Source organism: Cervus canadensis, chromosome X (genome assembly GCF_019320065.1).
Source record: "Cervus canadensis isolate Bull #8, Minnesota chromosome X, ASM1932006v1, whole genome shotgun sequence".
NCBI classification, from domain to species: domain Eukaryota; kingdom Metazoa; phylum Chordata; class Mammalia; order Artiodactyla; family Cervidae; genus Cervus; species Cervus canadensis.
Genome location: NC_057419.1, coordinates 46,677,152 through 46,692,511, shown reverse-complemented (window position 1 = coordinate 46,692,511; position 15,360 = coordinate 46,677,152). Strand labels below are relative to the sequence as shown.

The window sequence follows — 15,360 nt, the reverse complement described above, 5'->3', positions numbered from 1 at the left end:
AATGTGTACAGTACTCTCCCCTAATCAATGAGGGATACATTCCAGGACCCCTCAGTGGATGGCCTGAAATTAGAGATTTGATGACCCAGTTGGCTACTAAGTGACAAAAGGGCAGGTAGCATATACAGCGTGGAAAAGTTGGACAAAGAGATATGTCCTAGGCAGGACTGAGCAAAATTTTAGCATGCTACTCAGGACAGTGTACAATTTAGAACTTATGAATTGTTTCCGGGATTTTCCATTTAATATTTGTGGACCAAGGTTGACCATGGGTGACTGAAACCTCAGAAAGCGAAACTGCAGATTGGGGGTAGGATGGAGGGTAACTACTCTGTATTTATTGCAGTTATCCTCATTGATGCTAAAAGTGGCCTGTATTTATAGGGGCTTCTCCAAGTTGGCTACTGAATCTGGACACAGCCCCACCAGCTTATATTGTGTGTATGTCCATACTCCCGGCAATCAACCATTTCTCGAAGGAACCTCAATTCTCTTTAGTGGGAAAAGGTATTTAGCATCCAGTCTGGGAGTTGGTTAGTCACTAAATTGTGTCTGATTCTTTCGCAACCCCAAGGACTGGGCCCCTCAGTCCATGGGATTTTCCAGGTAAGAATACTGGAGTATGTTACCGTTTCCTTCTCTAGGGGATCTTCCCAACCCAGGGATCAAACCTGTGTCTCCTGCATTAACAGGCGGATTCTTTACCACTGAGCCAATGGGAAGCCCAATTCAAGATCAGGACTACCCGATTTCTTTTCTTTACTTTTTGGCTGTGCCACACGGCTTGCAAGATCTTAGTTCCTCGACCAGGGATCGAACCCATGCCTTCAGCAGCAAAAGCACTAACCACTGGACTGCCAGGGAATTCCCAAGGACTACACTTTTTCTTTAACCATACCAATCCTATATTTGCATCTCCTTTCTCCCATGCAGAAAACCCCATTTCTCAACCATGCCAAATAACTTTTTTGCTCATCTCACAACACAAACAGGACAGTCTCAGCATCACAATGCAGACACTATCAGCAAGGATAGGATTAGTGAAAATAAACTAATTTATTAATTATTTATTTGAGAGTTTCTGCATTCTTCTGTCCTTAGGGCAAGGGATTATATAGGAACTTTATTCTGTTTTTTTTTTTTTTTTTAATTTTTTTTTTATTCTGTTTTAAAGTCATTTTAAATAGTTACTTTCTGTGTGGTTACACTTCCAACTGGATAGTTAGGGTTTGTTTGTTTTTTGACATTGCTTTTGGTTTAGAAACATGTAAACTCTCAAGTCGAATCGATATTGCAAGAACATTCAGAGGAGTAAAGCTTCCACCCCTTTCCCTGGCAGTTTGTTCTTTACCCAGAGGTAACCATTTCTAAAGAGAATTAGAAAGCTGGTCCTCAATTCCTTGTACAGTTGCTTAGTATCACAGTGCAGATGTATCACTATAACTTCAAAGAGGGACTGGCTGATGGGCATCTGGGTGTTTTCAGCCTTTTGCTGTTACACTACTGGGCCAACTTGACAAGGAAGATGTCCAAGTGCACACCTATGGTAAGCATGTTAAGATGAGATTTGGTGGGAGTAGTAGAAAAACTCGAAAAGAACAGTGGCTTCAACAGAATTGTTTATTTTTCTCGAACATAAAAGGCAGGCAGAGCAGGGCAGCACAGGGCAGCGCTGATGTGATGGTTCAGGGACACTAGGTCCTAAGGGACCCAGGCTCCTTAAGCACACTGAATGCTCGACTTCCATGCTTCGTGGTCCAGGGTGGCTGCTATGGCAATAGCTGTCACAACCACATTGTAGCCAGGAGATAGGATAGGATGAAGAGCATGCCCTCAATCTTTACACCTTCAGAAGAACCATTCTTCTATTCTCCACCTGTGCTATGAGGGATTCTGTACCTGGGAGCCTGCTACAGCTAGTACGATCTCATTTGCACTGTTATCTTCACTATGGAAAGCTACTCTACACCCAGTGGGATGTTGTCTCTATCAGTGTTCCCTCTGCTCCCATGGAGGGGAGCAGGGTGCATCCACACCTATGGTACCTCCTCTTAACTGCTGGGGAGCTCCTTGACATCCAAACTTCTCTAGGCCATGGACAGCTCATTTCTACCTAGAATCAGTTCTTTAGCTGTTCTTCACCCACATTTTCAAACACCTGATGTTTCTTACAATAAGTGTTCTTCTAACTTACCAATGGCTCCTCCAACTGCCATGAACCATAACCTTAAATGTCTCCTAAACCAAGCCCATAACCTCCCCTGCACCCCTTAAACCTACGGCTCCCACCTATTTTCTTGACTTAATTAATAGAATGACCTTCATCCAGGAGAGAACCTCAGTTGGTCGCCAGCCCACCCTTTAACTCCAGCCCAAATACAAATACAAAGAGCCAAATACCTTGGAGTTGTTATTCTTTGCTTTAATTTGGGCTCTTGGGGGCTCCTCGTTGCCTGTAATTCAGGCTCACCAGCACTCTTTCAGTTCAATTATTTCTGCAGGTCTGTTTTGCTTTGTGCGCAACCACTCCCGCTTGCTGTCTGAGATGACTTCCTAAAAAACAAAAGTTCAGCACAACTGTTAACACTGGTTTTAACTTTTCGGGTGGGGAATGGGAGAAAGGGTTGGTTTAGGATGACAAGAACCTCTATTTCTGAAATGCTGAGATTCTTTTTTTTAAAACAAAGTGTATTTTTGTATGATCAAAAAAATAAAATAAATAATAGGGCTCCCTTGGTGGCTCAGTGGAAAAGAATGCACTGGCCAATGCAGAAGACATGGGTTTGATCCCTGGGTGGGGTAGATCCCACATGCAGCTAACTAAGCCTGTGCACAACTATTGAGCCTATGCTCCAGAGCTCAGGAGCTGAGAATACTGCACCCACACGCCACAACTTCTGAAGCCCGCATGCTATAGAGCCCATGCTCTGCAACGAGAGGCACTGAAGTAAGAAGCCCACACATTGCAATAAAGGGTAGCCCCTGCTTGTTGCAACTAGAGAAAGCCCACGCAGTAAGACCCAGCATAGCCAAAAATAAATTAAAAAATATCTATTTTTAAAACTAATAAAGTGGATAAATCAAGAACACTGTTCTCTGATTTCCTTGTCTTCAAGATACATCCCAAACTTCATTTGGTACTCACCAACAATGGGCTCCTGATGCGAAGAACCAACTCATTGAAAAAGACCCTGATGCTGGCAAAGATTGAAGGTGGGAGGAGGAGGAGAAGGGGGCAACAGAGGATGAGATGGTTGGATGGCATCACTGACACAATGGACATGACTTTGAGTAAGCTCCGGGAGTTGGTGATGGACAGGGAAGCCTGGTGTGCTGCAGTCCATGGGGTCGAAAAGAGTTGGACACGACTGAGCGACTGAACAAGGGGCTCTCATCTCATCTGACAGTACTGGATTTCCCTGTTCCCACAAATGGCTCTTTCCCCACCTGCCAGGTCACAGAGCTTACAGGACCCCTCCCTCCCCATACATTAAGACCCCATTCAAGTACATCATCTCCATGGCCCCTTCCATCTTCTCTGCCTAGGTGTTCTCAGAGTTGACTATTTAAGACTGAAAACCACTAAGAGCATTCTGATCACAAACGGATTTGATACAAGGAATCTTTGGGAGGGCTGGAGGAATGTGTCAAGGATGACACGAGAATCACTGGATTTAAGAACAGTCTATTGAGGTTGTCATCCAGGCACTACCACGATCACTAATGCATCTCATTACTCACAAAGCTAAAGATTCACTGTTGAAAGGCTGATTGAATCACTCCAACTGTCCAGCATGTCTCCTTAACCTTATCAGCAGCCTGTAGAGCAGGAACACATCTCTCCCTCACTCCGCCTTCCAAACCTAACCACAATTCAGAATTCTAGCTGCAAGGGAGTCTAGTAACATTCAGGTATCTAGCCTCTGCAATGAAGAAAGGAATTAAAAGATGCAGGATGGAAACTGAGTGCCAACTGATAGTACCCAACAGGAACACTGCTGTAAGAAGTTAAGAGCAGAGTGGTCATAACTACAAGCCTTGTCTATTGGGCCAAGCAGGTTTGGACTTGATGCTAAAATGTAACAGAAAAACATGAGGTCTGGAGGGACAAGTGACATAATAAAAGTCCTGTTTCTGAAAAAATATTCCTAAAGATAAAGGATTAGCCATGATGAAGCTTCTGTAGTCCAGCAAGGTCAAAGGCAATGTAAAAGTTTTCTAGGCCATCAGAGATTAGGTAGAGAAGGATCTGAGAACCATCAAAACAGAACTTCAAATTGTCTTCAGAGTCTCACTTCCCTGAAATCTTCTAGTCTGTTTCAGTTCATAGAGACTATAACATGGCCTAAAGTTATCTATAGGGAACTGACCATCAACAACACTTTAAAAAAAAATTGACAACAGTAATGTTTTAGGAAAATACATAGGAACACAAGGTACTTCAATTTTCTCCTTTCCTCAACAGGTTTATTGCCTTTTAAGAAAATTTTTGTAAAATATAAATACAAAGGCAGAGAATTTACTTACAAAGTTAAAACACAGGTTTCATACATAAACACACACTTCAGAAAATTTTAGTTTTATGTACAATTTCAAGCAACCTCAACATATTATGTTAGTTTTCAATATTTTACAGGGTACAGAAAAAAATAGCTCAAAGTCTTCTTTAAATAAGAGCATAAAATGTTTAAACATATAAACAATCCGGTTTGATGCGTGAAAACTAATTTCACAGCTTTTAAATTAGGATATAAAAGTTTCATACAATTAGTTGTTGTGTGTGGATATGGTTTGAATTTATATTACATACTACTGGATCACATCCAATAGCATTGACCTGGCCCGAGCAGGTACACTGTAAACAAAACATAAAATTACAACATCGCCAAGTGCCTTCCCCGAATTCAACCCCCCAAACCAACCACACAGTTCTGACCCACACTCTCAACAGTTACGGCCTCTGTCATGGGAGCTTTACATGAAATTAAGTCAAAGTGTGGAGCTCCTTTTCCTTGTTTTGTTTTTCTCCTTAAAAAAGAAAAGAAACAAATGTTCCGAGTAAAAACAAACATATCCCAAAGCATGTGTGCACTGAAAAGTAAAGAAACATTTTTAACAACTTCATAAAAACTGACTTAAAAGTTTAAAAAGAAAAAAAACTTATTTCTGAGTCCTTCCGACTGGAGTCATGTCTCTTATATAAAGAAGAGATATTTTCATATGTAATAGTGTCCCTTCTTTACAGAAATAGTCGTATTATGACACATATGCACAAGGATAAACACTATGACACACTGTACACGGCGGGCCCCGGCGAGCTCACCAGCAGTCGTCTGAGCCCATGTCGCTGGGGTGGAGCCACTCCATGGATGAGCCCAGCAGAGTCTGAAGCTCGTTCGTGAACTCCACCAGATCTAAGAGCTCCTTGCTTTCAGGGTTAAAGGCTTCTAGGTCTTTGGAGCAAGAGAATAAAAGGCTTGCTGACACTTGCCGGTAGAATTCAGCCTCCGCAATGGTGACAATTTCCACGTTTGGGAAATTGCAGCGAAATATGCGGGAGGACATTTTCAATTTCTTGAGCACGTCGGAAAGCAACAGCCAGTTCCGAGGCCTGTGCCAGAGAAAGGACAGTGGTTTTGAGTTTCTGGCAAAATTAAAAGCTCTTCCAACTATGAACTACCTGTCTCCCAGTGGTAACAAGGACCAGTTATTTCTGCTTTGATTACTTCACTCACTCCACTTCTCACTAAAATCTACTTCTAGTGGGGAACTCTAGACCCATCTGCATGTATTAAGAGACCATCTAGGACAGATCAGCCAATTTAGACCTAAGTGGGAGCAGCACCCATGAATGAGCCTTGTCACAGGCTGCCCCGGCACCTCTGGAACTGGTGGACACATCCCAGGCAAAGGCTTGGTCCCTCAGTTCCAGCCACAATTCAGGTCACCCTGTCCAAGTGAGTCTCCACCCACACATCCCCCCCCGCCCCCAACCCGTTCTAGTCACGAGGGAAAACTAGTCTGTTTGCGAACCCAAGGCAGATGGCAAGCACCTCTGTGATCTCTCCTCTCTTCTGACCCTCATGGACAGAGCATGAGAAAACAGGCAAGGTCGCCTGTCTTTCCTTTCCCATACCTCCAACCTGCCCCTTAATGTTGTTGGGAGTGAGGCTTTCTCGAAGGAAGGGGGTACAATCTTTCCCTGCTGTCCCTTACCACGCTTCATGAGCTCTATTCCTAAGACACTGTCAGCACGAAGACAGATGGACAGACACATTCCCAGGCTCACAGTCCAAGGAGGATGCTACTCCTTAAGCAAGGGGTCAACACACAGCAGAGCAATGTCTCCTGACGTGTTCACTCTGGAGGATTGGGTACAGGGGCACAGTGGCCTGACCAATGGGTGCAAGACTCAATCTGACCCAGTCCGAGGATGCAGAAGATCCCAGGTGTCACATACAGCTTTCCCTAATCTTACACAAGGAAAGGCTACATCTGTGTCGTCCAGTGGACCTTGTGTGCCTTGGAAGGCCCCTACAGTGGTCCTTTCTGGGGGGCTCCCACGGAGGATTCTTTCCCCAAGACTGTAGCGACTGAAACTGTGAGCAATTCCAGCCACTGGCTCTTGTGTCCTTTGGGCTCTGGGGTGTATTCCGATGAGGGTGGTTTGCTGGGATCCCCCACCCCACCCCACCCCTTTCCTGGCAAAGTTCTACTGCAGTATGTGAAGTCGGTGGACACTTGGTGAGGAATTCACTCACCCCCCACCCCCTGACCCTCATCTGCTGCTTTTCAACCTCATGGTGGGCATGCTTACCCTTGAGCGACGGACACTTGGACATTATAACACGGCAAGAGGGGGCTTTCTGAGAATTCGAATTCGAACACGTCGCTGCAGGTGTCATCATCATCGTCCTCGTCCTCTGGTCCGGGGGGGTTTGCTAAAACGTCATAACCACTTTCATCATCTGGTTCTAAGGGAGGGCAAACGAGAGAGAGGGATCAGTTAAGCCAGAACAAGATTCCAGCTGTTCTCCAAACAGAAAGTCAGCCCTGCTCATGGCACCCGCCCCAAGCCTTCATCCACCCTAGAGAGAAAAGTTCTGTAACTCATGCACGTCCTCCCTGCCCAACTGAAACGAACAAGGCTGCTCACCACACACAGAGCTGCCATAGAAATCCCAACAGGCACCACTGTTGCTATTGCTATTGCTGCTGCTGTCATCATCATCGCGACCCTGCAGGTCGTTTAAATAATCTGGAGAGAGGGAGGGAAACAAGGTTAACACCTGCTGGCGAGAGGCAAATGCTGGTGGAGGTCGGGAGAGTCTCACGCTGGGGCTGGCAGGTTATCTCCAGACAAGTCCCTCTGCACATTCCTCCAGGTATCTAACTAAAAGCTGCACATGCATCTACCCGCGTTCCCGAGTGACAGTCCGCCTCATCGCCCCTGCCTGCCAAACAAAAGCTAGGCCTGGCCAGCTCAGAATTTTCCAGCCATCCCATGCAACACCCAAGTATGTATCTGTTTGACAGACTAATGTTATGCCAACTTTCCCAGTAAGTGAAAAAGGAGGAGGGGTGGGGGTGGGGGGAACCTGGCCCATCTAGATACCTGAACCAGACCATTTCGTGATCTCTGTCATACCTGTTAAGAACTTTTCCATCAGTTCGCTGTGGGTCATTTTCATGATGGTTCTACCTGAGTATGTCGCCAGGGTGGGGTCAGCACCATAGGAGAGGAGCAAGCGGACAATTTCCAAATGATCATTCTCGACGGCATCGTGGAGAGGCCTAAGAGAGGCACGGGGGATTGATTATACCAGTGGACATGATGTTTGCCTCTAACGACACAAAGGCAAAATGGAGTGTGTGTGGTCAAGCCGCTGTTTCACCAAGGAGGGGAGTGTATAGTCACTGCCGTTCCACATGGGGAAACTGAGGCACTGTAGACTGGCCCACTGTCAAATGATGAATCACTCTATTATTATTTCTACACTTAACCCTTTATAAGACAGATGAAGAGACTATCTCAGGCCTAATTCTCAAGTGCAAATCTCTCTTAATCCACTTAATCCTAAGGAGGAACTCAGGCTATGATGAAAACTTTCCCAATGAACTTAAATAGTGACAGACTGTAAGAAGATAACTTATGGGGGGGCGGAAATTCCAACATCACGGAAGCCAACATGACAAGCAATTATTTACACCATTTAAAGAAAAAAGATTGCCGTTTCTAAAAGAAACTAGGGGCAAAGTAGAACCTCTCCTGAAACCAACTTGGAGATCAATGATCAACCCTCTGGCTCAGAAGCAGCCAGCAGGCAGGGTGAGTTCTCAGGAGGGTACAGAGTCCTTCCTGTGTCTACTGGGACTGGGAACACGGCCCACAGTCCCATCTGGAAAGAATGCTTTTTGGAAACCATGAACCACCAAATACATTTCAGTTTTGCTCATTTTATGACTGTCAGGAAAGCCCTAGTGCCCCGCCTCCTGGTAGCATCCCAGGCACAACCCGGAAGATGCTTGGGCTGACTCAGACCTGGGCCTCTGGCCAATAAACCGAGGTCAAGGACAGAGTGGGGGCCAGGGGTGTGGGTGACCACGGCAGATGCTCTGAAGCCACTGGCCCCTGGCCCTGTCTGTACTCCAGGGACTGTCAATGCACGTGTACTTTAAATATGGTGATTGAACAGATGCTGGTAAAGAGTCTGGGGTCGTAAAAGGCAACACCCCTGATTATCTGTGCAGGTTCAACATTTTCAGGGATTTCTATCCATGAGAGCATCACTAAGTTTTAAAAGTTCTATGTAAATTTGCCAGAAAGATGTTTGATTCCATCAGTGTGCTTACATGGTGCTCACACTCCATCTTTCCTCCTGGGGTTCCTTCCCCACCACTCACCTGGTCCCATCCTGGGCACTGCAGTTGACATCAGCGCCATATTCAAGGAGGTGTCGTACAATATTGAGCCATCCCCTTGCACAAGCTTCGTGCAGGGCACAGTAACCCGCGTTGTCTCGATGGTTCACATCACAAATTTTATTCTCCAGGCAGTACAAGACTACTTCCTGTGGGAAGAAGGTAGGGGATGCCATCAGACCACCACACAGTGAACCTTCCAAGGGTAGCCTTTCCATAGCCTGGCAGTGCCCACTTTCAAAGGCATAGATCCTTGGATCTAACAGCTCACTGAAGTGTGGTGGGTGTCCTGGTGAGGTGGCAAAAGCTTGTGGGAAGGGCTTGGAGATGCAGACAGCGTTGTCTAGGGCTCTGCTGCCCCAGTGGCCTGGCCCCGGGCAAGCTGCCCTTGAACTTCTCCCAAGCTTCCACAGGGCTGCTGAGAGGATGTATTCAGATAGCCATGAAACCCCTCAGTCCAGGGGCTGGCATGGCCCATACAGAGGTGCCACGGTTGCTAACATCTTAGATGACACAAGGCCAAGTATAGACCATTCTCCCTTGACTGGTCCGTTCCGTCGACGGCAATAGTTGACAACACACATTTAAGCATTGATGACTGGTGCTTAAAGAGAACTGAAATCCACTGAAGAACATCCCTCAGGTTAGAGAAGGAGGGACAGACACCCAGGTCAGCCACATCCTCACACCGCCAGTGAAGACCCCAAATCAGAACCTGGGCCTCAAATGCTATTTGTATGTTCAATAGAATCAAACAGAAGCTTTCTCTATCCATCCTCCAGGAATGACACAAAATGCTCCAAATAACCCCACCCTCTATTCTGCCTCATTCTACCCCGCAAACTACACATTTCAAGAAGCAAATAAAACAAGTCTACCCTTCCCCCCTTCCCCGAAGGTGTTCTGTGTCAAGAGTATGCGTTAGAATCACTGTTATTAATCTTACTTCTTTGGCGTGTTAAAATATTAATATGAACCGCTCCCAGTTAGCAGAGTGGTAATTTATTCAATGTTTTATTACCTTGATTAAGAAAGTTTTCAAACACATCGAAAGCACTTGCCACCAGAAAACACATTATACTTGTTTTCTTCCAAGTCATGCCCAGCAGAGAGCTGTCAGGTTCTGAGAGCCAGGGGTAGGCAGAGTGTGCAGGCAGCCCAATGCACAGTCCACTTTGTAACGGGGTACGGGATGGGGTCAGAGCAGGACTCCTTGTGACAACTCTTAAGTAACTCATCTGTGAAACCTACAACAGGGTCCATTCCAGCCACTCATAGACGTAAGATGGGTTCTGTAAAACCTTTTATGACCTTTGAAGGACATGCCAATCAAAGGTGACCACTCACTTCTGAGTGAACTTGCAAGTTCCATTTGCTTAGTCCATGAACCTAATGGGGCGTGTTGGTAAACCTGGCCATCGGTGAGGTTAATGTGGCAGCTCCCTTCCAAAACAAGGGGGGGGAAGGGAAAAGGCACGCCCATGAAGGTGTTTCTTCGTTCAGATCCCAACCTGCCAGAAAGCCCACAATGCTCAGGCTCCCAGGCCACCTATCCTAAGCCCTGGTATCCAGGATACCGCATGAAGCTGCTACTCCCTTAGCAGGCCCTCAGTAGCCAGACTCAAGTGGACGGCTGCAAGCTAATGGAGCTGCATGCCCCCGTCAGAGAGAGGCCCCGTCACGTGGCTCCAGATCAGGTCTGAACGCCACCAACTGTTGTGTACAGATCAGTTTACCCCAGGTCCTGGCGGCCTGCCTGGGTCCTACCAACCAGAGGTTTATTTGCTCTGACAATCATGGCCTTCGCCTGGAAACCTTCATTGCTACCAGGGCCGATTCAAGGGGACCTAGAAATGAAAGGCCATCAAAGCTGACAGGTAAGTCAAATCTCTGTTCCTAGAGGACATCAGCAAAGGCAGCAGGAGCCCCATGGCCCAATCTGACCTAACTCAACCTCGCTGATGCTATTTACACAGTGCTTCTCGTTGCCCCAGATAAGGACATCTTCCATCATCCCATGGGAACCCAGGAGATGGCAGGAAAGGAAGGTAGTACTATCCTCATTGAACACTTAAGAGAAATTGAGGCCCAGAGAAATTAAACCCCAAGTTCAATTAACATGAAGTACTAGACCTATAATTCAAGTCTTTGGTATCTGGTTGGCTGGCAAGATTCAAAAGGCCCAAGGGATGCAATCTAGCCATGATGAGCATCCCACAGGCCATCTCTATTGGGGTCAGTGGGCTAACCACACTCTCCTAGCTGGGAGGGAGTTGGTCTCTAAATGGATGGCAACTGCTGTTACCAACAGAGAGAAAGGTGACAAGGTCAGGCAAGTCTGTCTGCCCAACACATCTTTTGGTTTATTTTCTCTGCTAGAAATGGGAGTGTTTGAAGGGCAGCCCACCCATTTCCAAACAAAATCGAACTGTTTTTGTTGGACAACTCTCTGTTAAGCGGCTATAAGCTGAATGCCATTAACCGCAAAATGTAACCATAAAGGCCATAAACCCGACATTGTTAATTAATTAAATGCCTCATTAACTTTTTTAAAAACATGATTTATTCAATTCATAGAAAATTTAACCATTACCACTAAGCGCACACGCATGGGGTTGAACATTGGCATTTTAGCCTAAGAGGCAGAAGCCTTTTTCTGGAGAGGGAAAGGTTTGAGGTCTCTGGCCATGCAAGTGATCTACTGAAAGCAGATTTGAAGCCAGAGCGTGTTTCTAAACTTCCAGAGCCAGATCATTATGACATAAAGCTCAGATCGCCTTTTTACTGCACATGATATAAGCAGAAAATCACCAACAATGAATGGTGAAGACAAAACTTCAGGAAAACCCTCCCCAAGTGCATTCAAAGCACACCCTTATTTGGTTAAGTAAACTATCCCTCAATGTTAAAAGGTTTAAATTGTCAAATCTCCCAACTGGGCCATCATCCCAACATTTAAAATTCTGCCGAGAGAAATCCTAGAAAGTTGGATAAAAAAGTTGAAAACGTTCATCTATAAGTCACAATGATCAGTATCAAAACGGATGATAATCAGTGTATAACCTATGTGTTGAAATGTACATTTGAAGAAAACCAAGTCTGACCACAAACATTCCCATGGCCTCCTGTGCAATCGAAGGCCAGGTAGGCTACAAAAAAGTATGGATCAAGTGCCCGTTGGTCCAGACCAAAATGGACCAACGGGCACTTTGGTCAGAGTCACCAAACCAAAATGGAAACTTTCTTAAAGGACCAACAAGGGTCTTTTGAAGTCTCTGGTCCCAAAGGGAGACTGGTGGAAATGATGCCAAGTAGGCTCCCTACCCCACCCCCCCCACCCCAGGAGTTTATGTTCTCAACCACAACTAGTACTGAGCAAACACTTGGCATGTGGGGCCTAGCTTAGCACTATGTGCAACAGACACTCTGTCCTCCTAGGTGCTGCTGTTCTCTGCTCTTGGGAAAACCACTTGGGTGCTCCTTGGACTTCATCTTAAAGTAACTGTGTGAACCACCAGAAAGTTCTCTCTAGTTAATGGAGAGGTCTCCGAAAGACATGTAGATATAAACAACAGCACATTCAACCCCTGAACTAAGCACAGGTGCTTCTAACTTCCCACCCACAGTCATGCCTTGGGGGGCTGAGGTGGGCATATCTCAAAGGGCTTAGGGCATTATGAACAAGGGGACAGGGGTTCCACAGAGCTGGCTTGGGGTGTGGGAGCTGGGGGTGGGGGAGCCAGGGCTCCCGGCCCGCATGGATCCTGCCACCCCAGTGCGAGTCCACACCTCCACGCGCTCAGCCTGCTGAGCTGCATTTTACTGTGACCATTCAACTCCCAGAGGGCTGATGCCAGCTTGAAAAAAATGCCTCTGCCCTGTGAGCTATTACATCACAATTGCAGCTGACAAGTACGGTGGGGGAGGGGCACAGGGCGGAAGGAGTCATCTATCTCACAGAGGTTCTATGGTCGTCATCAGCTGTGCTGGGTTTGGGTTGGGATACAGTGGTTCTGGTTAAGGACCAAACCCCCTCTACCATCAGCCCCGGGCTCCGGTACCCTCTCAAAGAAACCCTTCAGGTCTGCCCCATCACCACCCCTACTCTGCACAGACATTTCCCGCTGTTACTCCATGGTAGGGGGTGGGGGGTGGCGGGGTGGGGGGTGGCGGCGGCATCACTCTGCCTCCAAACGGCACAGCAGCCGAAAGTAGAGTTAATAACTTCTCTCCCCCTTGCTAATCAGAATCCAAAAGGGCTCATTAAAATTCCCCTAGTCGCCAAGCCCTGGGTTAGGTCAGATTTTATATCAGAGATAAGTGAGCCAGACTGGAAGATGCCAAAGCAGTCTACCTGCCTGAACATGAAGCAAACATCACAGAGGCCTTTCTTTTCACACGAAAGAGCCCGCAACGTGAGCGGGGGGCTAACGCAAACATCCCGCGGGAACATCCAGCCCCGCCCCCCACGTGGAGGAGAGCTGGGCTCTGAGATCCCACCCCCCGCCCCCGCCCCCACCCCAGCCAATGGGGCCCCCACCCCCGGAGCGGCAGCGGGTATCCAGTGCACCTAGGGGATGCTCACCTCGTAGCCCAGCCGGGCAGCCCGCTGCAGGAGCGTCTCGCCTGCGTTCTTATTGACAATAAGCCTCCGCGCTTCTGGTGGCATCGGGCGGGACTGGGTGGCCTCTGGCGGAGAGCTTGCGAGGGGCAGCTGTGACGTATGCGAAACTGGTATCAATGGCTGCAGACGGTCCAGGGGCTTCTGGTCTTGCTTGGCCGGTGACAGATCATAGTCAGAACTGGGCTCGGGCCGCTTTCGGAACCTCCGGACGGTCACCTACCAAGAAAGCGGGCAGCGCGCACATTGTGGGATGTCCTTCCACCATAGCGCTTTCCCCCGTCCTCTTTTGTTTGGGGGTGGGGCTAGAGGAAGGAGTTTTTTACTAGCCGGAAACTTTAGCACCACCCAGGAGACAGGCCCCCTAGAACAGGACAGTGACATTTTGGGGGAGGGCGTTCAGGAAAAGGAAACCTTTGTCCCCAGAAGCGGAGAAGTGGGCAGGCGGGATGCGCTGGCACGACCGGGGGGGGGGGGGAGTGCTGGGGGCAAGAGGTACCTTGCCATCGGCATTCTCCACGTAGTAGTCCCCTGGCAGTGGCAAGCTGCGCCTGGGCTCCTGTGGGATCAAATGTTTGGTTTTGCACAGTCGCTTCCCGGATGGTTTCTCGCTGTTGTCGGGGTATCTCTGCAGCAGGGAGGCAGCCTGACAATCCTCCTCTTCGTCCGTGCACAGCACATCTGTCTTCTGGCTTTCTTTAATTTTCTGCTGTTTGGCAGGCAGCCTCAAGCCTGCCGTACAGCTTGGCTGACTCTGCTTTCTGCCGGTTAAACTGGTGGATGAAAAGCTCCTCATGGGCGGAGAGCCGGAGAACACAGGCAAGCCTAAATCCGGAGGGGGGGGGCAGGCGGGCGGGAGGCAGGGGGTGGGGAGAGAAAAAGCAGGCGTTACACAGTTGTAGCTGGTGCGGAAAGAAAAGCCCATTGTTACCACTGATCACTGGAGCGGCTTCAGTTTTTAAAGATATACCAATTATGTTTTCAAAGCATTAATATTTTAATTATCCCACATTCAAACGCCAAATGGCAAGTTGTTTCAAAGGGCCCGGATGAGGGGGGCAGAAACCAGCCCTTCCTGCTCTCCAGCCCCCACCCATGGGGGGCCTTGGGTGCTTGGGACCTGGAGACTGGGGACTGCCTGAGCCTGGAGTGAGGGGTCACCCAGGGCCTCCCTTCCTTGCCCAGCCATGAGCCGGGTGAGGAGCAGCCCAGGAAATGGAGCTCCCTCCTCACGGTATATTCCAGAAGGAAGTGTGGAGGCTGAAAGGACCTCATGGAGAGAACTCCCTGCCTGCCACATGCTACTCTGTCAACTTGGATGGAGCTCAGGTCCCCTCCAGGGCCCTTTCCCACAGAGAGCAGGTGACCCATCCTCCAGGACCACCCCCCCCCACCTCAGTCCCCGGTGCATACCTTGTTCATTGTCACTGGATTTGAGGGACTCTTCCGACCAGGTTCTGTTGCCTTTGGCTTCTGCCCTTTTCCTGCCAGGCTTCTCTTCGGAGATGTTATTGCCCTGGGCAGCAACCTCAGGCTGAGCTGCCTGGGTCACTTCCTTCCTGCCCTGCCGGCCAGGTTTGCTCTCTGCTGCCGACACCTGCTGCTCCCACCGTTCTCTAAGGTGCAGCAAGTGGCGTTGCTTTTTGGGATGGAGCCCTGTTAATTCAATGCACACCTTCAGGTTGGTCAGCTCACTATAATGTGGGTCTTCTAAGTGGTTAGAGGAACTGTTTGTCATTTCCCTCTCAGGCCAGTCATCTAATGGAGAAATAACTACAAATTAATCAAAAAGCCCCCTGGGGTGGGGAACAAACTGT

At 48.0% G+C, this 15,360-nt stretch overlaps 1 protein-coding gene across 12 annotated transcripts in view; it reads right to left on the bottom strand.

Annotated features, from left to right (window-relative positions):
• Positions 1-2,401: 2,401 nt before the first annotated feature.
• The window catches only part of BCOR (BCL6 corepressor), a 107,819-nt gene continuing 94,860 nt past the window's right edge, over positions 2,402-15,360 (bottom strand). For 7 of the 12 annotated variants that reach the window (XM_043457968.1, XM_043457970.1, XM_043457971.1 and 4 more), the window contains 9 exons: positions 14,957-15,301; positions 14,043-14,368; positions 13,508-13,762; positions 8,905-9,071; positions 7,649-7,794; positions 7,157-7,258; positions 6,818-6,974; positions 5,324-5,611; positions 2,402-2,553 (listed from right to left, as the gene is read on the bottom strand). In XM_043457968.1, the coding sequence (XP_043313903.1) occupies positions 2,490-2,553; positions 5,324-5,611; positions 6,818-6,974; positions 7,157-7,258; positions 7,649-7,794; positions 8,905-9,071; positions 13,508-13,762; positions 14,043-14,368; positions 14,957-15,301 (1,850 nt within the window). In that variant the 3' untranslated portion in view covers positions 2,402-2,489. Of the gene's footprint in view, positions 2,554-4,440; positions 5,612-6,817; positions 6,975-7,156; positions 7,259-7,648; positions 7,795-8,904; positions 9,072-13,507; positions 13,763-14,042; positions 14,369-14,956; positions 15,302-15,360 lie in introns of those variants that run through there. The other 5 variants (XM_043457974.1, XM_043457975.1, XM_043457976.1 and 2 more) reach the window with 3 other exon arrangements.